At 50.3% G+C, this 23,107-nt stretch overlaps 1 protein-coding gene across 1 annotated transcript in view; it reads right to left on the bottom strand.

Moving 5' to 3' along the window:
- Nucleotides 1–6,402: 6,402 nt before the first annotated feature.
- FGF18 (fibroblast growth factor 18) overlaps nt 6,403–23,107 on the bottom strand; it is a 68,514-nt gene continuing 51,809 nt past the window's right edge. The window contains exon 5 of the mRNA XM_042024595.1: nt 6,403–7,433. Coding sequence (XP_041880529.1) covers nt 7,167–7,433 — 267 coding nt within the window. The 3' untranslated portion in view covers nt 6,403–7,166. The remainder of the gene's footprint in view (nt 7,434–23,107) is intronic.

The raw sequence follows: 23,107 nt of genomic DNA, 5'->3' as shown, positions 1-23,107 counted from the left end.
GGTTTTGATTTCCTTTTTGGCTGGAAGACCTTTTGGCTTCTGCAAAAAGGGGATTAAGAATGAAAGCACATAAAGGTATGTGCACAATCACAAAGTCATAACAGCTCTCCCAGTGCAGTCTCCCAGGAATGAAACGCAGCATTAGCAAGAGGGGCTAATTGGGACCGGTTTAAAGAGTGCACATTGTGTAGCTCAGTCCGGTAACACTTTTGATCAGGCAGACAACACAGCCACAAATTGCTTTCTTCCCCCTCCAAAATATCTGACCCTGCAGGAAACGGTGTTTTACCTTTCCCAAGGAATCCAGACAGGCAGGCAGGCAGACGGATGGTGCACACGAGCTGTGTGAGCACCCAGCTGCTCTGCAGGGCACAGCCTGCACAAGTCCAGCTCTCTGCCAGCTCTGGGCAGATGCAGGGTCCCTATCCCTCACCCTCGGGGTCCCCAGAGGCTGGTGCTGGCTCTGATGGTGATTGGCAATGTCACTGTCATGGCAACTTTAAGATCAGATGGAGTCACAGACATGCAGCTCACCCAGACCTTCTCTCCAGAGAGTGCTTTAGGCACTGCTGTCAGCCTTGGGCTTCCAAGCAATTGCTCTCTGCCACCTCTTTGCCTTCCAGGGGAGTTGAGTGCAGATCCCTGGTCTCAGGGTGCTTCTAGAGAGCCTCCCCATTGCACACCTTGCTCCAGAGCCTCCCGATTTTAAACCTTGCTCCAGAGCCTCCCCATTGCATACCTTTCTCTGGAGCCTCCCCGCTGCCCACCTTGCCCCTCCCCGCTGCCCTGTCCCCCCAGGCACAGGCACCCCTTGCAGGCTCTCCTGTGGAGCTGTGGTCGCCAGAGCCTGTCCCCAGACCAAAGGCCTCCCCTGTGTCACCGAGCCAGCTCTGCAAGTCAAGCCTGGGAATCTGGTTCGTTAGCTCTTGGCAATGCCACCCCCCCAAATGTCATGGCATGCAGAAATCTATGAAAACCAGAGGCCTGGGACATGTGTTTTTGTTTGTTTGCATGTGCCAACATTTCCAATGGCTCAGAAATGTGTGCCTGTGAAAGCTGCATGTGTGTTATTCATTTAGGATTATTTTCGGTCCTTATAATAGGAGGCTCATTTTATCCTTTTGAAAGCTCTGGAGCAGAGATGATCACAGCCCAAAAGCCTGCCATGGCTGTAAACAACATCTGAGCTCTTCTGTCTCTCCTTGGAAAATGGTCCCACCAAGGAGTGGAAGGGTTTTCACTCTGTGCTCGTGTCAGATACATAGATGAAGAGGCAGCTCATTTCTCTAGACTCCTTTGTAAACCCCAGCCAAGATTTTTACATTCTGATTCATGCAAATCCGATCATCTGATCAAAGTAACATGTGCTACCTCCCAGGAACTCAGGCCCTGCTGGCTGGGCCACGGCCCATCCATCGCACACCATCGCCTTCCCCTGGTTCCTGACGCCGCTCCCTCCAGCCTTGCACACAAATCCCTCTGGCCGGCAGCAGCTCCAGGCTCGTGCTGTGGTCACCTCCCAGCTGGCCATGGCGGGCTCTGCTCCAAATCAGCCACCACAGGGGCTGCTCCCAGCTGACTCTGCACAACCTCACAACACTCTGGGCCAGCCTTTCCCTTCACCCTCGCTGCTCCACCCATGCCAGAGCTGCTGGTGGCACCTCTCTCCTGGGCAGTGATAGTGGTGTACCCCAAAATGGGCACATGTCTCTGGATCCCCAAGCTGCAAAGTTTTAGGGTGAAATTTCCCAATTACAAATTTCTCCCATGGTTACCATAGCTCATTGCATTCACCCGGGGCATAAGCAGGTTCAGAATTCCCTCTTCGGCAGAAATAAACGGCCCTTCCAAGACTGGGATTGCACAAGCAGCTGAAAATACATCCCAAGGGAGGAACAAGCCCTCAGCTGGGAAGGGGAATGTCAGCATCACCTGCAGTGCTTCCCCCCCAGCTGGGTCATGCTGTCCTGCATCCAGGACATCCCTCAGAACACACCGCGAGCCTCGGGATGCCTGCGCTGCTTAACCGAGGAGGAAACTCCCATCAGAGGCTTTGGTGCGGTTACGTCTTCTGTTATTCCTGGCCGCTGCGGTTGTTTTTTTCAAAACAAAGGCAGTGTTTTCTATCCTTTAGGCCTGAGCAGACCAATTCATCTCTCTTTAGATGGGTTTGATGTGGCTTGGGAAACTCAACCGGTTGTTTTCCAAGCCTAGCATAACTCAGTTCTGCTTCCTGTGGTTCAGCCACGGGTCCTCCAGCCTCGCAGCCACTGGGATGTGCAGACAGTTACCCTTTAGTCTGCTCCAAAACTGGGAATCAGCCCTTGCCCAGGCAGGTGTCAGCCACCTTCACGCTGTACCGGTTGGTCTAAACTTTCCATAATTTTCTGAGTAGAAACGAGTCCCACCCACAACAAACACAGTCAGGGACTGGTCACCACCAGCCCAGAGCTCACAGCTTGGCTCATCTGTGTCAGTAACCACTAAATTCACAGGCCTTGATGGCCACGGAGCCCTCAGTATGTGCCAGACCTTGCTGAGGGACAGGGACTCTGTGGAGGATGCTCACAGTGTGGATCTCCTTGGGCTGGCACCTTAACACAGGCACTGCAAGCTTAAAATGCCACAGGAGAAAGGAAACTGCGTCCTGAGCTTTGTCCCCATCAGCCAGGATTCAGCCTCTGATAAAAGGCGGGGGCAGAAGGAGGGCAGCACGAATGGGTAGGACAGGGAGAAGGCTTGGGCTCTGGAAAAGGTTCCATCCAGGACCTCAGTGAGTGGAGAGAGGAAGCTTTTGCCAAAGAAACAGCAAACTGCCATAGGATTGACGTTTCAGTGGGGGTTCAAATCAGTTTCAACTGACAAATAGGCAGGGGAGACTTTCTTACACATCACATAATTGTTTTCTACTTTCAAAGTGAAGCTTCTATTTCTCTTTTTTCCCCTATGAAATCACATGTATTTAAAGAAATTAAAGAAATCCTTAATAGGGTGAATTAAATGTCTCTGGTAAACCCAAATCACTCCACTCAGTACTTTGTCTCACTTAAAAAGAAAAAAAAAGAAAAGTTTCAGTTTGACCTGGTTTTTCCTCCCTAATTTTTCAGCTCACACTGTTGGAAATAACAGTCTACATAGGTTACATCATTTGTGAGGAATCTCCTCTCATCTGTCTCCAAATGAATAACAACAAACATTCAAAAAATAATTGAAGTTTTATATATATCCCTTGGCCATTCAGGTGGTATGGCTGGCACGAGACATAGGCACTTTAAACAGCTGTTGTGAATCTTAAGTATAAACTTCCACCCTTTGGCACAGCACCAGGAAATTATGCATAGGAATATACCTGCTCTGCCTAGCAGCAGACACAAACCACGATGTGCAATGCCTTGAGAGTGGACAGCAGAGAAAAGCTGTTTTCCTGGGGGACACCCCTGCTTTGTGTGACCCTTTTCCCTCTGTTGGATGAGTGTGACTGAGCAGGGCTCGGGGCTGTGCAGGGAGTGTTGCCAAAAGGCAGCTGCTGGCCGAGAGGGGCGGATCAGGCCCTGCTGGGGTGCTCCAGGTCAGAGCCTGCCGTGGCACCCGTGTTTGCATCAACACAGAATGGAACAACTCTGCTGTTGAGCAGGAAAGACCACACCAACTTTGGGGTTCCAGCTACAGGGATGTGAACCCAGTCACCTGCTCCACTGACAGCTCTGTGGGCCAAGGCAGCTTGGCAGGGGGCTGGAAGACACCTTGCATGGGGACCAGGACACTCTTTGTCCTCTTGGCCAGTGGTAAGCCTCAGGCAGGGCACAACAGCACCATGGTGAAGGGTTTGCCCTACTTGGACCAGACACTGAGCCTAGCTGAGCTGTGACCACTGACCCTTCACCCTCACAGGGACAGCAGGGGAGATTGCCCCACTCAGAAGGTCTCACCAAACAGCTCTGGTTTGTGCAACACGCTCAAGAAACTTCCTTGGACCCACCAAGTTTTCCCCTTGGTCTCAATGGCTGCTGCACCCAACAAAGCCAAGCCTGGTGTTATCCCACGGTGCCTCTCTCCGATCTCAGCTATGGAAACACCGTGACAAGCCCAGCAGTGCTTCTGAGGCAGCGGCTCCAATACGCTTTTATTAAAGCCAGTCAAGCAGAGCACTGGTTAAAGCGTGCCCACCCAGAGCTCCGTACACATGAATGCCATCACTCATGTTTCGTCCCTCGCTCTTGAGGAGAATCCCACAATAGCAATTAAATCCTCATTAACAATCTACAATTATAAAGTAAATCAAATGTAATAGCCTACATGGGAAATCTCAGCTCCTATTCAGGGCGACCGAAGACTTTCTGAAAGGACAAAATGAGGTTGAACACGACAGATGAGTTACTTCTCTGGTCTGGAGGCCAGAGAGGGACCTGTCCAGTGGGACTGTTGACAGCCACCTACAGCCAGCCCGTGGCCTGAGCCCCGAGCACGGCCCAGGGCAGGAGCACCCTGGGCCTGCCCCAAGCACAGGGCTGTCCCTCACTGGGCATGGGATGGATTTCCCCTATTTGTGCTCATTCCTTGAACGTCTCCTACCCAGAGCACCCTTCTGTCCAACGTGAAGGTCCTCTGAAGGGGATCTGGTGTGAATTCTTCTCATCTTTGCCCCTGCTTTTGTTGTTAATAAAGCCTGAAAGCAGATTTTCAAACACAAACGCTTAATGTGCACCATTAGCCAACAAATCCCTCCAGCGTCACCTAATCCAGGTGAGCATCAGATCTCCTCACCACACAGACTTTTCACAGCCTGAGGAGCCTGTCCCACTGCTGTCCAGGAAACACTCTTGTAAACCAATGACACGAGGGACAGAGGCCCCAACTATTGCACAGCTCCTCACTCCCATGTGCCAGTCTCCAAACTCAGTGGGCATTGTGGGACAGGCAGCAGATCCTCCCTGGTTGCTCCCAGCCTCAGAGCAGATCCCTTCTGCCCAGACTTCTCCAGCCTTTACTGCTCCCACCCCTTTGAACTTCTCCAATGGCAAACAAGCCCTGTCGTTCTAACAGTGAAACCATCAGGGCCGTGGGCCATGGGCCATGGCAATATTTCAAGGAGAAAAAAGGCACCCATAAAATATTTCTCACTCTGGAAATCAACTGGGTGTCTCCTCTTGGAGGTACTAATATAGCAAATCTCCAGCTGCTCCCAGTCCTCCACCCCAGCACTCCTCTGAACTTTCCCCAAATCCTTCCCACATGAATCAATCTGAAGACAAAGCTGGCAAAGCCTTCCAGCCCCCACCAACCAATTCCACCACTGGGTCCTGCTTTTGTGCCTGTCTCCAGGTGCACCAGAGCAGCTCCCAGTAATCCACTGGGACAGGGGCTGTTGAGTGACGTCCTGTGCTTAGCTGGGGGTGAGGCATCACCTGTGCAGCTGCCCAGCTTCTCCTGAAGCAGCATGGAGTGACCCTGCTTAGCACTGCTCATTTTTCTCTAGGCTTGCAAGGTTTGGAGATTGGTTCAGATAAGCATCCTCAAGCTTGCATGCTTATCTGCACCATCTCCCAAACAGCTTTGATCTGCAGGATTTGGCTGCAGCTCTCAAAGTTATCTTGGGAAAGCTTGTTCTGGGGAGAGTCATTCTCCTGATTAACAAGAAAAAGCTTTCCTAGCGGCTTTGAGCATTTCCAGCCCTGGCTGTAACCAGGGAGTGCAGCCATGTCTGCACACAGAGAGAAGGAACAGCCAAGTGAGCTTCTTAAAACTCCACTTGGGCTCCGTTGCCATTCCAGCTAAAATCTGAGGTCGGTTATTTCGTCTTGCTTCTTTTCCCCACTTTCTGCTTGTGGGGCACTTCACACCTCCCATATCCTGTGCAGAATTCCTGGGAGGAAAGGCAGCTGGACTGACCAGGGAAGCAAGTCACTGGATGGGCTGGGTGAACCATGCAGGAGACGGATTTGTCCGGCTGAGGGCAAATTTAAAAGGCCCAATATTGAATTAAACAGCTGAAAGCAACAGCCCCTCTAAAGCCTCCAATGAAGGAAACACAAGCCACACATAAGCACGTGTTAATGCAGTCAGATACTCATTTTCCAGTTCACTTTCTGCTTGGCCTCAGCTTTAGGAAATATTCCTCGGACTGAAAAGTATCAAACGTGCTGCTCTTGAAAAACAGCGGTGTGGATTCCCTCACCCTCAGCCCACCATCACCCCACTGGGAATCTTCCTTGTGAGAACAACCAGGGAGGAAGAGGAAGATGGTATTAAGGAATAGGAGGAACTACAGAATCAGCAATGAAGTTTATAGTGGGGAAACTACCCTGAGCATTTCCTGCTGGCCTCGCATAAAGGATAAATATGCATTAAAAAAACACTACTCAGGGAGGGGAAAGAAGTGTGAACAGCAAAAATATGTACAGATGTTTTAAATAATTTTTTTTTAATTGTTGAGGCAGTAATACTTGGTTCATGGAACTGCAATATACAGAGAGGTGAAATAAATAGCTTATATATATATAATATATATAATATAGCTGGTTTTAAAATATTCCCTTATCATTGGTGTACTAGGTCATCTTGTAGTCACTTGAATGTAGTTAGCAGCATTCTCCAGAAGTGAGCAGGATGCAGGATCACGGAGCCGTGACTCCCTATGTCGTCAGGAAGGTTACAGAGGATCGATGCGCCGAGAGCTCCACGGGCCTCACTCCCTGCAGCTCCCACTGCCTGTCCTGGCCGGGGGGCAGCAGGCAATAAATAGATTACTGCAAACCGGCACTTGGCGGGGCAGGGTCTCAGTAACTTTGGGAAAGACCTTTGGTTTTCTTTGGTTTTATTTATTTATTTTTAATAATTCTTTTTTTTTTTTTTCCCTCTGGGGATATGCTTGAAAAGTTGTCCTTTCCAAAAAAGCAAAATAAGCACCTGTGTGTCATCAACAACAAGAAGTCAATTTAAATAGAGCAGTTCATTTCATTTTTCAAGTCACAATAAATCCCGAACAGCCTTCCCCAGCATTTGCCACCTAGTCTTTTATTAATTTTTTTTATTTTTATTTTTTTTAAACACAATGTACAAAAATAGAACTTCTTCCTTATTTTTAATGTAAAAATATTCCTCTGGTGCAGTTTTTTTTTTTTTTTTCTTTTTGTGATTCCTTATTGTGACACTGTTTTTGTCTGGTTTTAGCTGGGGTTGGTGGGTCGTATTCTCTTAGTCCTCTTGGTGACTGTTGTGTACTTGAAAGGTTTCTGTATCTCCATTTGCCCCTTTGGGTATCTCTTCATAAAATGTACATCTTGCTGATTTTCCCGGGTCTTGGGCCCTTTCCGTGGCCTCCCTTTTTTGGTGAATCCAACATACCAGCCTGAATATTTTGCAGACATCAGTGCCGTGTAGTTGTTTTCCAGGACTTTTTCAATGAAGACACACTCCTTACTGGTGCCATCAGGCTGAAAAAGGAAAAAAAAAAAAAAAAAAAAAAAAAATTATCCAAATGCAAGCTCAGTGACCAAAACGCAATTTGGCATAAATAAAATCATCACATCTGGACCTCTTTTTTGGTTCAAACATTGTTAATAAGAGCCATAATAAGCATCAGCTGAAATTGAATTTTTTTTTTTTTTAAGCATGAAAGCGTGAGGTCATAATTTCTTTTTTTTAATGCTCTTATCCAAGGGGAGAAAAATTTTTCAAAGACAACAGTTACGTTTATCCAGTCCAGTGCCTTCAACTGCAAGCAAAGCAAGACATACAGCTTTGCTTTTTTCCATTAGGGAAAGAGGACGAATTGAACTTGTGCCAGGGAAACATCATGCTTAGTCAGAAAAAACCCAAACCCAGAATCTCATACGGCCCAAACAACAGCGTTTCCCCTTCCACCCCTCACTGCTGATGTTTTCTGAAATACCTTATGGGCTTGCACACACAACTACCCAAATCCCACTAAAATCATTACAAGCCTCAGTCTAAGCCTCCACAGCAGTTTGAAAACCCTGCCCCACCTCATCCCAGTGCAGCCCCTGGCAGATGGACCACACGTGGTGCTCCAGGGCAGAGCCAGGGAGGTGCTGGAGCCGCTGAGGTCCCCGGCCCCACTCCGGTCCCTGGGACCCTGGAGGGCCCTGAAGTCAGAGGTTATTTTGGAGAGGTGTTGCACACCCCAGGCTCGGCTCTGACTCCCAACCCTGAGTGACATCAGCAGGGGAACGGGCTGTTCCCACCCCGGAATGGTTCCCAGATGGGATGGCATCCCCCTGGCACCGCGATGCCACTGTGGCTGGGGCAACACGTGGCAGTGAGTTCTCAGCCACCCCAGTGCTGCTGACGGAGAGGGGACGGGCCAGTGCCTGGTTTTACAGCTCTGCTCTCCTGGGGGCGGGGGGTTGTTTGGAAGAGGGTTTAATTTCTGGTGGCACAGGGGGCTTGGCCCTTCCCCTTTGGCAGCCCCTCCATCTCAGACTGAAAGCAGCCACCCAGAGCTCCCGGAGCTGGCTGAGAAAGCCACATCCCTGAAGTATTTTCCTCCTCGCAGAGGGAGCCAGGATTAGCACTGAACTGGAGGTTTCTGACCATGACCATTCACCCCACAGCTGAATGCCCACCTCCCTGGGACTCCTTTCCCCATGGAGCCACTGGCTTAAGATTTTGGCAAACTGGGCTCAGCTCAGCCTGGAGATCAAGGCTACCACAGCCAGAACCGGGCTGTGAACACGGCAGAACACGGATCTCTGCATTCAGGACTCTCACACAGCACACACAGCACTGGAGGGAGTGGCAGCATCACACAACAGCATCTTCAAGTCCTTCAGCACAGAGGAAATTCTCACCCATAACCTTCTGCCAGAACACCTCTCCTGTAACTGCTGAGTTACTGGTGCTGCACCTAGAATGTCACGTGTCATGTGCACCGGTACTTTGACTTATGCATCAGAAGATATTAAGGAATAGATACAGGATAAGTAGGTGTGAACCATCACACAGGACTTCATTTAGTGCTCAGCAAAGCCAAAGGAGGGATTTCCACAACAGCCCTGTTCAGCTTCCCACTGAAATCAAATGAGTTTTTCAGAACTGCAGGCCTACATATGCTACTATTAAACTCTCCCCTCCTAAACTAAACACTGTCAGACCCTCTCAGTCTTTAGCCACTTCAGCCATCATGTCCCAGGGGGGACAGGAAAGTTGCAGCAGCGTGAGCTGCTCAGCCCCCAGCCCCGGCTCTGCTCAGGGGCTCCTCTGGGCACGACACTGGGGCGAGGAGCCAAGCCCTGCATGGTCCCCATCCCTTCCCCAAGGACAGCCCCTCCAGGGGAGCCACCCCTGGTGCTGCACAACCACTGTGGAGTTTGCTGCAGTTTGTGGGAAGGGCAGGGGACCATGGAACAGGAGGGAGCCCCTCTGGGCTGTGCTGCACAGGCTTCCCTGCACCCCTGAGCCCTGAATACCCACGAGAGGGGAACCATCAGGCACCCAGGTAACCCAGGCTGGAGGCACACGGGCAGCAACAGAGGAAAGCCAGGATGGGCTGTCCAGCACCAGCTCCCAGGACCAGCCATTCCTCCAGGACTTAATGCCTTTGGCAGAGCTTCAGTTCCATCCGTGGGACAGAAGGTGAAGTTTGCCCTAAGTCAGCACTGCACCCTCCTGCCTCGAGGCTTTCGGCACCAGGGAAGGTCTCATTAAGAGGGCAAAGGAAATTCTGGCAACTTTTGCAACAACTCAGCTAATCCAGGACCTGTACAGGGGTCTGCCACAGGACCAGCAGTCTCCATCCTGGATAGGCACAAAGGTCCTCATTTTACCATCCACAACTGGAAGCTCACAAATGCTTTAATGAACAGCAGAACTGGGCAAAGCTCAGTGGTTCCAGTTCCTGGGGGTGTCATTCTCCAAGTCCTGGGTTTGATCAAAGCCACATGAGTGGCAAAGGGGGAAATCAGTCAACACCACAGGGTTCCACCAGATTTCAATGGGAAGCCATAAAACCAGCTCCAGGTTTCTCAAGGCTCAGCCCACTACAAACCCTTCCCCAGTGAGTGGAGAATTTTTAAACAATACCATGGCTGAGATTCAAATCCACCCAAACCCAGGTGCCTGTGAACCGACCGGATCCATACCGCAGGGGGAGCAGGTAATTGGAAGGGTTGTTCCCCCCATGCTCAGGGAAAGGGACTGGATTTGAGCCCTGACCTTGTTGCTAGGAGAATTAAGGCTTTTTCATGCAATTTGGGAGGTTTCCGCTTGTACTGCAATGTCAGTTTTTCACGGAAAATGAAGACTGGAATGAAAAGAAAACATGTGTGTAGGAGGGGGAACTTATTCTATTAATAACAAAAAAGTATTTACTTATACCTTCAAATCTGCCAACAGAGCCTAAGACGGAGACAGGAGGTGGAGGAATAACAAGGTGCAACTTCAGGCCAACCTCAGGGCTAATTTGAAGTAAACAAGGAGCATGAGATAAAATAACTTTGTTCTGGAAGAGGAAGAGCTAAATGGTTTGATAACATGAAATTACAGCAACATTACAAGTACCTAGAGATAAATCAGGATAAGGACCTCACTTCCCCAAGCAGAGCATTCCTGTATGTGCTAAGACACGTCACAGACACACAAATGATTTTCAAATACTGACAAGATCATTTTACAGCTTCCCTTGTAATCCCCAACAGGATAAATCATTCACACAAGTTACCTACACCATGAAGAGCTGTACCCACAGCAATCTATTAGGGGAAAAATCAATTTGTAAGGGTTTTCAATAATTTTTAGCATCAGGTGCCCAACACTTAAAATTTAACCAGTTCCCTATTTAAGCCATAGCAAATCACTCCTTGGGTCTGTCAGCCATCCCCTCTCTCCTCCGAAGAGAGGGGGTGAAAGAGGAAAGGGAGACAGCTTTGGCCAAGCATCACTCCCTGCTCCAGCCACGGGCTCACCCTTCCCCAGGAGCTCGGGGTGTGAACGACCCAGGGCTGCCCCCTCCATCACCAACGCCAGCCAGGAGCTGCTGCCAAGGCACATTTCATACACAGTGCGCTGGCAGGGGTGCACCCTGCAGAGCACGCACCCACCAGAACATGGAGCTTTATGTTTTCGACTGATTCTTCACAATGAAGAAGTTCTTGAAAGCCCCAGAGCTGTACAGGGGCTGCCTGGCCCAGGGTGATGGTCTGGCCACACGACAGAGAGGTCCCACACCCAGCCCCACGTCCCTGTCCCCTCCCAGGGCAGGAGCGAGGGCTTCACGTGCTCCATGTGTGTGCTCCTGCCTTTTGCCCTCACCCTCCCACTGGCAGCAGTTCCAGGCATGCTCCCTGCTCAGAGCAGGACGCAGCAGAGGCACACCCCTGCTCCTGCAAAGGCTCTCTGCAAGGCAGCACCTGGGACCAGCCACCACCAAATTGCTGGCGTTGGCCCAGTGGCTGCAGCCTGGCCATGCAACGAGGCTGTGCCACCTTGCAGGTCAGTTCTTTGCAAAGAAATAATTCAGAGCATTTTTTTCTTTAAACAGCCCCCAACAGCTTTGGGAAGATGTGGTATCTGTTAGCCAAATTTCTGATAAATGCCTTATAAGATGCCTGATCTAAATGCCACCCTCCAGGGAAACCTCTGGGGCGTGGCCCTGGCAGAGCGAAGGGAAAGCACAGCCTGAGCAGCACCAAGGGCTGGCTCCAGCAGAGCGGCTCCTGGAACAAGGGCTGGGAGCAGCCCCGGTGGCTGTGGGTCACTGCCCCGTGCCAGGGCAGGGACCTGAGTGGTGCCAGAGTTTTTATAGAGCAGCATCACAGCAGCAGCACCCACCCAAGGCTCACCCTCCAGTAAAGGGTATGCCGAGGGTTTCTGCACCGTGGGCCAGCTCCAGCGCCTGTGGCTGAGGGCAGCAGAGCCGAGGGGGCCACGCTGGGCCAGGGGCGCTCCGAGCTCACCAAGGAGCAGCCCCGGATTGTTTGTGCAGAGCATTTGGCGAGGGGCTCTCTAGTCCTAAACGTGAAACATGCTGAACTGACACTAAAGCAGAATTAAGTGCCAAAGCATTTGCTGCTTCTACAATTACACTCCGGAGCGCTTTGGTGCTCCTGCTCTCCTTTTTATGACCCAACTTGGTCTTATTGTAGTTTGGCTTTCTCGTTTTAAGTTCTCCAAATGGAAAGGATCAAAGAGCTCTTTGTTGTTGTAGCAGGAGCGCTCCTCGGAGCGAGGCATTCCTGCCACGAACAGCTTGCAGCTCAGGGGGAATTCGCGGCAGCTCTGTGCCACCAGCCCGAGCCAAAGCATCAGCAGGTGCAGCAGCCGCCTCCGCCTTCCCCCAGCAGCCTGCCACGCTGAGCCACCTGAGCAGCTCTTTATGGGAAAGGGAGGCCGGGGCAGGTTTTCTCATTTATGCTTCACAAATCTGGCGCACTGGGCACCAGCAAATCCAAACTTCCCTCGGCTTTTACAGCAACAACGAGCTGGCGCGAGCAGCTCGGGTGACACCGCAGAGCGGGGAGAGAAGCTCCAGGACTGAAAAGTTTCTCTCTTTGCAAAGATCAGGGCACAAATTAACCTGCTGTTAGCTAAGCTTGGGTTAAAACATTTCCCCTCCTCAAGCGCTGCTGCAATTAGGAGCTCTCTGGGTGAGCGGCTGGTGATGTGCTGCAAATAACAACAAACTCCAAAGGCCACCAAACACGTCTGCGACAACCCAGGAATGCTGCCTTGGCACAGGGCACGGCAAGCCTCGGCACTGCAAGTGAGAGGGGGGGTGAGTCTCTGTCCAATTATCACCTTTCTGCCAGCTCAGCCTCCAGGCTCTAAGTCAAACTGTGGTGATACCAGCCCTCCGTACCATGCCCCCACCTCCTAAAAAACCTGGAGCAGGGAAAGTTACCACTCAAGCAAAAGGTTTCCAAGAAGGGCACACACTGAGGCTTTTACAAGGAAAACGGCTGAAAATTGACCTTTTCTGCACCCACCCTTCTCTCCCCCGCCAGACAGAGAGACAGACCGACCGAGGGGGTTCCCAAGCACTGGCACCCCACCATGCTGGATTTCATGCCACCCCCAGGTGTCAGGCACTCCTGCTGAGCTCAGCAATCATTTCAAAGGGCTGCAGAACACTTCCCTCGGACACTGACACTGTTAGGTTCACCCAGTGCATTATACAGAAGAAACCCTGCCCTGTGTTTCCTAAATGTCACAGCAGTGACAGCAGGGAAGGCTTGGGTTTTCAGGAGAAGCAGGGCTCAGCAGTCCCTATGAGCTGCTCCTGAAGCGTGCCCAGCTGAGGGCCAAGGGCTGGTGCCCCCAGCACCACTGATAACCCCTGACAGCCCCAGAGCTGTTCACCCAGCACGTGCCCAGGGACATGTGGCTTTCAGAAAGTTCCTTCTCTGCAGTTTTGCACTTTGCAGCTCAAAGTCAGAGAGGCAGTGCTCGGAGTCTCCTGCAGACTCGCCCCACACGGCTTGGAAAATCCCAAGTAGAAGGAGGCAATACAGGAGCTGTGTTAATGTCACAGCTTTAGCACTGCCCTCTCTCCCCCTTGACACACACACACACCTTTTAAAGGCAGCTCAGAAAACACGATGAGGAGCTGAGCACAACCCTGCCAGAGCCCGCAGTGCTGGGGTGGGCAGAGCCTGCTCACACTAGCCAGCCTGAGTGCTCAGCCAGCCCCGTGCACTTTATGGGCATTATCAGGACAGATCCGTCAGCAGCATCCTGATGCTCAGCATCCTGGATTTATGACAAGGCATCCTGACCACAGAGACACCTCTTGACCCAAATGCACATTCCTGCTCCTAGAGCAGGCTGTAAATCAGGGAAGCTGCATCCATAACTGCCAAGAGTCACTCAGCCTCATGCGCGTTTCCTCCAGCTCTCTGCCCTCTGAACCTGCACAATCCTCCGAGGAAAATACTTAGGAGTCATGATGGGCAGTTCAATAAAAGTGTCTGCCAGCACAGCAGAGAGGTTAATTATGTATACAGGACATCTAAGTGCATTCACGAGGCGGGGAAGTAACACAAAACCACGCGGAGGAGATGCTCCATGGAGGGCACATCTCCATCCAGAGGCCCCGTTTAAAGCAGCACTGCCCACACTGCCCCCACACACTGGGAACACCCCATCCCTCCCAAAAACAGGGAAAAAGGGCACGGTCCTGCATGCGTGGGTCAGGACATCCAGGCTTGGCAGAGCCCTGTGCCTGTCTGTGCCAGACACAAGCTGCAGGAACCAAGGAAGGAAGAGAACAGTTTAAAATTTTTCTTTCCTTCTACCTTTCATTCCAAAATTCCACTTTTCTAACTAAGTTCAGTAACCCTCACATTGCCCTGGGAGAGCTCTCTGTCACAGGAGGAACAGGAGGACATGGCTGAAAGGAGTGCCTGTGGGGCTGAACCAGGCAAGGCTGAGGTCACACCAGGACAGGCCTCCTCACCTGCTCCTTCCATCACTGCCACGGCTCCTGCCAACAGTGCAGCAGGGTGGCCACGGCCGGAGCTAGGGCAAACCAGGTTGGCTTCAGCTGGAAAGATGCACATTTGCTTGACAGACATTCCTAACTGCACCTCAGAGAGCTACATGTGCTTACTATTAATGAGGAGAAACATCTACTACTTTTTAAAAGAACTTCATTAAACCAAGAGAAAATTTAGGAAACTTAAGTCAAAACTGCAGGTTCCCTGGAGCAGGAAGCTACTGCTCTTCAGGAGGTCTGAATCCCCAGGCAGGCTTCAGATGTGATATCTGAGCAGATCTATGGCATCTCCCGTTACCTGCACCCACCAGGTCCAGTTACATGTAAGCTGGGAGGGGCCACACATGTTAAGGGACGGGAAGGTGTTTTACCCCTCTGTACAAAGCACAACCTGCTGGTGAGGGGCTCTGCTGGGCTTTGCTGGGAGCTCTTTTCCTGCAGTCATTTCCAGCCTCCACAGGCCAGTCCTGAACTTTCTGTAGAAGCCATCGAAGAGCAGCAGCATATTTCATGTAGGCCTAAATTCAACATATCACTGTAGCAAGGTGGGGGTCGCTCTTCTCCCTGGGAACAAGCAACAGGACAAGAGGACAGAGAACCAGGCTTGGGGAGGTTCAGGATGGACATCAGGAGGAATTTGTTAAACATGGGAATGGACTGCTCAGGGAGGTGGAGTGCCCATCCCTGGAGGTGTCCAAGGAAGGGCTGGAGGTGGCACTCGGTGCTCTGAGCTGGGGACAAGGTGGGCATCGGGCACAGCTTGGACTTGATGGGCTGAGAGGGCTTTTCCAGCCCCAGGGATCCTGGGATACAGAGAGTTGTGCCACTAGAGGAAATTTTTTCTTTAAAAATTGTTTAAAACATCAGGTGTAGATGATAAGTGGAGCAGGATAACGGGACTAGAGCAGTTGCTGACCTCATAGCAAGTCCTGGGTCGGTCCCAGGTTTATTCACACTAAACAAACATGCACACTGGCATTGTAAGATATCATCTCAAACAAATGCAATCTCATCCAGCCAACATTCCAGTATCAACACCACATTCCCTGGGGCAAGCTGAAATGGGGGGAATTTAGAACCAAGAAAGGTCATTGCTTGTATGCAGGATGGCATTAGTTCTCTTCATGTCAAGTTCTATTACTGAGAAGAGAGAAATGCATCATCAAATCAAGTGCCATCCATAAAAAACGATCATCCAGATTTGTTCCAGCCTGTGAGTGACCACCTTCCATCCCTATGCAGCAAATGCAAGACTTGAGACTTGTCCTCCCTCAGGAAAACTTCTTGTCTTCGGGTATCCAAAAGACAATGTAAGAGAATCTCAAGAAAAAAAATGTATTTAAGCAAGATCTACTTTTCCTTGACCTTAAAAATAGTTCTGCCATATCAAATAGACTCTATTTTGCTACTGTTGGAGCACAGGTTTTATTCTCCACTGCAAAAATAGCCTCTTTTTTCTCACCTCCTATCCAAAACCAAACTGCAAGCCAAGGAGAAACAGTCCTTGAAGAGAAGGAGTCTCCTGAACGTGATCTCAGCTGCATCCGTTTGAGAGAGGCAGGGCTGCACTGCTTTGTTCCCTCTGGCAGTTAAATACTTCAGTGTATTTGCTAAGGAATGCTTAGCAGAAACATCACCCTCATCTTAGAGATGCTCAAGACCAACAACAAATTGTACTTAGGAGATGAGATGCTCTGAGGAGGGCAATTAAATCCAGCTTGATAACTGTCAGCACCAGATGCATTCAGCAGCACACCCTCTCCACCCAGACAAGGTGAGGCATGACCAGGGCTCAGGGATCCCCATCACTAATTTTAATTAACATTAAACCTTAGGGAACTGAAATATTCCAACAGGATACACAGCTGCAGCCACCACGAAACACAGAGGACAGGATGCCAGCAGCTTTATGGTGACGCTTCCTGAACACAGCAAGGATTAAATTAAACTATCACACAGCTTTCAAGAAGATGGTTTTCTTCCCTGGAAGGGGATAGACGGCTTCCAGCCACGGGATAAGGAAAAGATTCAGAGGTCTAGCTCACAAGCTTGGTCTGCAAGTGAACCTTGACTGTGCAAAGCTCAGTTTGAGAGAGAACTGGGGCTTCCTAGGAATATCCAAAGGAAACATGACATTTCCTAAAGAGGAATCACAATAAATCTGTAAATGTGTTACACAGCTCTCTGGTGACCAGACACAATGCTCACATCCCCAGCAGAGCAACTGAGAGTCCTTATCATAAAAATAATATAATGAAGATTTTTTTTTCTTTTTTTTTAATAAAAAGACACTTTGCTTTATTTCAGAGCTAACACTTGAAGAATTATGGCTGTGCTGAGAAACTTAAGTTAACTGGAGGTGTTCACATATGGCTAAAAGGTGACTTTCCTATCTTTTGGTGCCCAAAACTGCCCCAGCACTGGAGGTGAGGCTGCCCCAGCCCAGAGCAGAGCGGGACAATCCCTCCCTGGCCCAGCCTGATGTCCCCAGGACAGGGATGTCCCTCCTGGCTCCAGGGCACTGCTGACTCACATCCAACTGGCCATGGACCAGCAACCCCAGGGTCCCTTCTTGCAGCTCCTCTCCAGCTTCTCAGCAATGTCTGGGGTCTGAGAATGGAGGAGGGTGGTTTAGCTTCCACTTCCACTTTTAATTTCATGAGAATCTCAGCTTCTAAATTTTCAGAACAATAATTCAATTTTTTTTCCACAGGTTGCAGGAAAAAAGTCTGATCAGGTGAATGCAGAAGATTCTGATGGCCCAACCAAAATAAAAGTGGTTTTGTCATCTCATTGATTTTAAGACCTCTGCAGTCCTGCAGGCCCTGATTCCAGATCTTTGGACACTTGAGACCAGTTCTGGATCAGGTCTCCCTGCCCAAAGTATGGCAGGGTCCAAGGTTGCTTGGCTTCAGGGTCCACTGCATGTGTTTATTTAGATGACTTAAACTAAAACAGACTCACAGGAGAGCAAAGACCCAGACCACAGTTCAAAACAAGATCTGAGCGAGATCCAGCAAGAGCCATGTCAAGTTTTGCTTTCACATGAGATGCCAAGTCGGAATGGTTTACGGCTGAACATGTCACAGAGAGATCCACAACGCGCGTGCTATTGAACCCGACACCCCGCCAATCCTGCTCACATTTATGTTGCAAATTCACCATTCAGCCCCAGAAATTGTTAGGTTTTACAAGCCCCTTTCAAGCAACGCGAATAGTATGCAACTCCTGGAAAAATTCTGGATAAGCATCAAACCCTCTGAAACTGAGAGTCCTGCCCCGAATCCAAGATGCAGTAAGGTGTGTTTTTAAATACACAGGCTGAGGAGGGCAAACACCTCATCTACTGCATCAGTTCCAAACTGCACACCCCGGGTGCCCCTGCCCTCCCCACACACCTCTGGCACCTTGCAGCACCCCTGGCTCCCGGGATGGCCCTGGCACAGGCAGACAACAGGGACACTGGCACCCTTTGCATGCCACCGGGACTGGGGCATGCAAAGGGCACCAGGCTCGGGGCTCACCCTGAGTGTCCTTGTCTCAGCCCCCAGCCCTGCAGTGATGAACTGGTTCTCCACCAGCAGCGTTTCAAAGACAGCTTTTCAAGAAAGTTTCGCCTCCCTCTCAACCAAAGCCAGCTGATGAAAGTCTGCTCCAGGTGCAGCAAAAAGGCTTTGGAGAATCCCCTGGTGTCTCCTTGCCCCTCAAAGGGTGGCTCCCACTGAAGCCCCCAGCTCCTGTGACACAACAGCTCCTTCTCCCGTGGGGCCAGAGGAGTTACAGAGGCCAAGAGCACATTTACAGGCCACACTGGGTACCTTCAGTCTTTGATGCTGCCAGAGTTCTTTAGCCAACTTTCCTGACTAAACACACACATGCTTCAAGAAAACCCCTATTTTAAAGCTGTAATGTAAACAACCCCGAATTATTACTATCCCCTAAAGGCTACTGCTGGCAGGCATCAGTGATAAAGCTCTGCCAGAGCAGTCTGGCATCTAGCAACAATTTGTTTGTTGTCCTGCAAAAATACAGAGAGCCTTGCCATATGGTATTAGCAACTTTCTGGTAACATTAAGAAATATACTGGCTTGGAAAGCAGTTATCACACCAGAAAAAATGCTGTGTCTGAGAGGCAGGTCTCTGCTGTCAGTGGCACCAGCACAGTGGTGCTGGTCAGGGCTGGGGAAAGGCCCTGGTGGCCAGCACAGCCCTGCCACCTCCTGCCCCCTGCCCCCAGGGCATGCCCCTGGCACGGCCATGCTTTGCACAGCTTTTTTCAGGAGCTGGACTGTGCTTGGGCACCAAAGCCCAGCACTGCTCGTTGGGAGTGCTGGGAGGGCTCCAGTGCTGCAGACATGGTGCCAAGGGACACGTCCCCAGGAGGCACCTAAATTTTCTGTCACCAGTCTGGAGCTCTGCCTCAGCCACCCAGCTGCCCACAGCTCCCTACCCTTCACCAGACGGCTTTTCCCCACTGCTCACATTCAGCTCAGAGAATGGAGGAATAAAATCAAACTCATTAAAACACTTTTACAAAAATAATGCTCCTATACTGCAATGATTTTGAGGGTGTGTGGACACCAGACACTGAGGATCTTTGAAAGAAGGTGGGAGGGTGAAATACCCTCCCCATGGACACTTGCTGCAGCCTGAGCACTGACCAGACTGCCTCATCCCACGGGTGGATGTCAGGGAACCAGAAGGAATTCCCTGCAGACACTGCCAGGGGCCAGGAGCTGCTCTGCCCTGCTCCCCATGCAGCCACCACCAACCCCGGCCGTGCCCAAGGGAGGGGCAGGCTCTGGCCATGGTGTGAAGGTTCAGGCGTCACAGAGAGCCCCGACTGCAAACGCTCTCCTGCCAGAGGACGGGACAGGCAGGGGAAGGCAATCTCTGCAGCCTCCTGCAGTTCTAGAGAGCCTGGATGTGCTGTAAGGACAGGCTCAGCAAGAGCAGCTGGAGCCAAGCTCAGCCAAGAGCCACCTGCTCAGCCCAGGCTGCCATTCCTCACTCTGGGAGACTTCAAAGACTTACCTTTGCCAGCCTTCAGCAAACACGAGATCTCCACTTCACTGATGGCCTTATCTCAATGCACGAGATAAGAGAAGCTGAGGCGGAGAGAAGAACCACAGAAGGACTCCGCAGGAGAACCAGTTAGACACTCAAGAGCTCCTCCAAAGAGACCATCAGCTCCTCTTTGCCCCTAGCACTGAATTACTGCCAGTATTCAGAGTTCTTGTGTTCTAGATGACTTTGTGCCTTGTCACAAGTGGACAAGTCACATCGTGCCTCTCCTTGGAAGAAGAACTGCACCTTTGAGAGTGCTCCCCCCCCCGTGTTTGTAAGAGCCTGAGATAAATAAATAGGATTCGTAATTTTTTTAAAAAGACAAAAAAGTTTCTCAGAAAAGCAGCTGGCATTCTTGTTCTGAATTTTCATATTTTAATCTCTCTCCCTGTAGTCTGATTCCACCATAAAGGCTGGAGAAGAGGGGTCTCTAGGAAGAACTTATTGCAGCCTTTCAGTACTTAAAAGAGGTTAAAGAAAGACGGGGACAAAGCTTATAGCAGGACGTGTTGCAATAGGACAAGGAGTAATGGCTTTAACCAAAAGTAGGCAAATTTATACCAGATATAAGAAAGAAATTCTTTACTTTGAGGGCACTGGCACAGGGTGCCCAGAGAAGCTGTGGCTGCCCATGGATTCCTGCAAGATTCCAAGGCCAGGCTGGACAGGGCTTGGAGCAGCCTGGGATGGTGGAAGGTGTCCCTGCCCATGGCAGGGGTGGAACGAGATGACCTTTAAGATCCCTCCCAACCCAAACCATTCTTTATTTTATAATAAAGTTCAGTGGTCCATAGAAAACTTCAGGAAGACTGGAAAAGTCAGGACCTACAATTTTTATGTAGCAGCAAAAACGCATAGGCAAAGAAACATATGGGCAGAAGTAAAAAGAGATAAAATCATATATTTCTTGGGCATTCTTCAACACAACACCAAGAATCCACAAAAAACCACACTCCAGTCTGTTTTCCCCGGGTGCTGCTCATCTTTAACAGAGAGCCAGACAGAGAAGTCACTGCTGTACCACACCTCCCCCGTCTCCAGTTTTCCAAAGCATCACACAGAGTTCCAGGGACCCCAGCAGCTGCTGTTACATAGAGCCAGGAGCCAGCCCAAAACAGCTCCAAGCCCTTTGGTCACTGCTGGCTGTGAACACACACACACACAACGCCTGAGAGAGGCAAAACCCCCGAGGTCTGGGGCTCCTAAGCAGGTTCCATCAGATGGTTCTGCTGGGAAACTCTGGTGGGGGTGCAATTACCAGAAATAAATATAAACACACAAAGGCTGCTCTTCTTAACCCCCAGGGGGTTAATCTGCTTCCCTGCAACACAACCAGCTCCAAGGTGGGGAAAAGTCCATCTCTGGAGCTCTTGTGTTCATCACCAGTTCTGGCTGAGAACAACAATAACAACCTGCTCCTGACCGTGGTACTCTCTGTAGGCGATTATGGGACACAAAAGGGACTAAACTCAAAGCAGGTTTTCAGCTGGGGGGGATCCAAAACTGCTGAGTGAGGAGGAGAACAAAGCCAGATGGCATGTGCTGGTCTTGTTGGGGATTATGCAGTGTCAGGCAATGGGAAGCGAGCAGGGAAAAAGGCCCGGGTTGGTCCCATGGCTCCTCTCCTGCCAAACGAACATAGCAGGACAACCGTGGAACAATCACTTCGTGGGCTTCATTCCCCTCCACCCCCAGACTGAACTTAAATATTTGTATAAGCCTAGGCATAACTTTTATCTCACGTTTTCCTTGGGGCTTACTAGCTGTTTAGAGCATTCAGGCTAAAAAGCATTCCCTCAAACTCTTGCCACAAAGAGAGCTGAAGCTATGACACTAATTAAAACCACACTCCTTGGTATCAAGAAGACATGCTATTGTTTTCTTTTTTTGCTCATGAGAAGCTGTTAATATGGGCAACACGTCTGGAACATTTTCCTTCCCGATGCCGCGTTCCCTCCGGCCCAGGTCAGCTGCTCCAGGAACTTGTCACAGGCTGGGGTAGGAAGGCAGCAGTACTTACAGGAATAGGCCCATTTATTCTTTGTAACAAAGCATTTGCCAACTCAACACTATGAAAAGCACATCGGGGGAAAAAGAAAAGGTTCACACTGCCTGAAAGGTGACAGGCTAAAGAACTGCCCTGCCACAGTGCCCAGTGGGCCAAATCAAGGGATGAGCCTTAATTACATACAAACATACTGCATGTTTGGAAAAACAGGTGCTGACTTTGCCAGGATGCTCCTGGACGCTCAGTGCCAAACAGGACAGGCTGTGGGCTGCCCTGTGCCGCTGCTGACCCGTCTGGGGCAAGGTCTGCTGAAGAAAAGGTAAGGTTTTCTGCTCATTTTACCCCATCTGAGTGTTTCTAAGGTCTCCATGACTGGTATCAGCACCTCATAAACATTAACAAAATTATCCTTGTAGCATTTCAGGGGAAAATGTTATGAGCACATTTAAAGGATGGAAAATTAAGGCACAAAGAAATCAAAGGCAGGTTTGTGTCCAGTGCAACCTTCAAAAGCATCCAACATGATCTAAATCCAGTTAAGACAATTAATGTCCCTGTCCAAGACCAAACAGTGGGGTCTCATGCAGGGTGGTGGCACCAGTGCAGGAAGCAGAGAGAATTGGCTGCTTTGCTGCAGCCCTCCCGGAGCACTGATTTCCATTTCTCCCTGATTTTAAGCAGTGCCCTGGATGCCTCCTGCCTTGACAGGCAGCTGCAAAGCAGGTCAGGCACGGGGCCCTGGCTGGCAGCAAACAACTTGGGCTTAGCCTCCACAGAGCATCTGCTGCCCAAGGAAACACAAGTGGGAGGCGGGAGGGATCCTCCAGGGAAGGCAGTGTCCCACAGGTGTCACTCCTGGGACCACAACAGTAAATAATTTTTCACCACAGCCATTTGGTTTCTGGTTTCTGTTTGGGAGCATGGCTTTCAATGCCTTGACTCAAAACAAAATTCAGCTTCCCTTTTTTACAGCCACAAAGATGCTAGATTTGAATTCCTGGTGGTGCAAAGTGAGGTTTGAAGGTTGGAATATTTTATTTGACATTTGTTTTTTGGTGGCACTTCAGCTTTGCACAAGCCTCTGCCTGGTTGGCAAGCCCACAGCCATGCCAATACAGAAGGACTGTGTGAACTACAAAAACAAGTCAATTCACAAAAAATATTACTTCAGCACAGAAGTTAAGCTGGAGGAGTGAACACTCTGTAATTTGTTACATGCTTCCATTGGGGGGGCATCCACAGTAAAACACTCCTGCAGCGCTGGGAGCGGGAGGCCCAGCCCCAGCAGGATGTTCGGATTCCAGCCCTGGCTGTGCCACACCATTCCCTGGCTCCTGGCTGCGAGGAAGGAGCCTTCTCTGCCCAGCACGAACCACCAGCACAGAGCTCTGCCTGCCCTTCTATTCTGAATTTCTCCAAAAGGAATTTTGGGGGAAATCCATATTTGAATGTCCCCCAAAGAGAGATCGGGTGAGGAAGGTGTTGTGGAGGTGGCACTGGGATGCTGAGGTGACATCTCACGTGAAGCACGACCCCGTCCATACCTGCAGCACCACTGCAGAGCCCCTGAGGCTGCAGGGCTC

The sequence above is a fragment of the Corvus kubaryi genome, unplaced genomic scaffold, assembly GCF_017639235.1.
Source record: "Corvus kubaryi isolate FWS band 111438036 unplaced genomic scaffold, C.kubaryi_AGA036_p1.0 128, whole genome shotgun sequence".
Lineage (NCBI taxonomy): Eukaryota > Metazoa > Chordata > Aves > Passeriformes > Corvidae > Corvus > Corvus kubaryi.
Note: the sequence above shows the minus strand (reverse complement) of the source record. Positions and strands in the feature narration are given on the sequence as shown.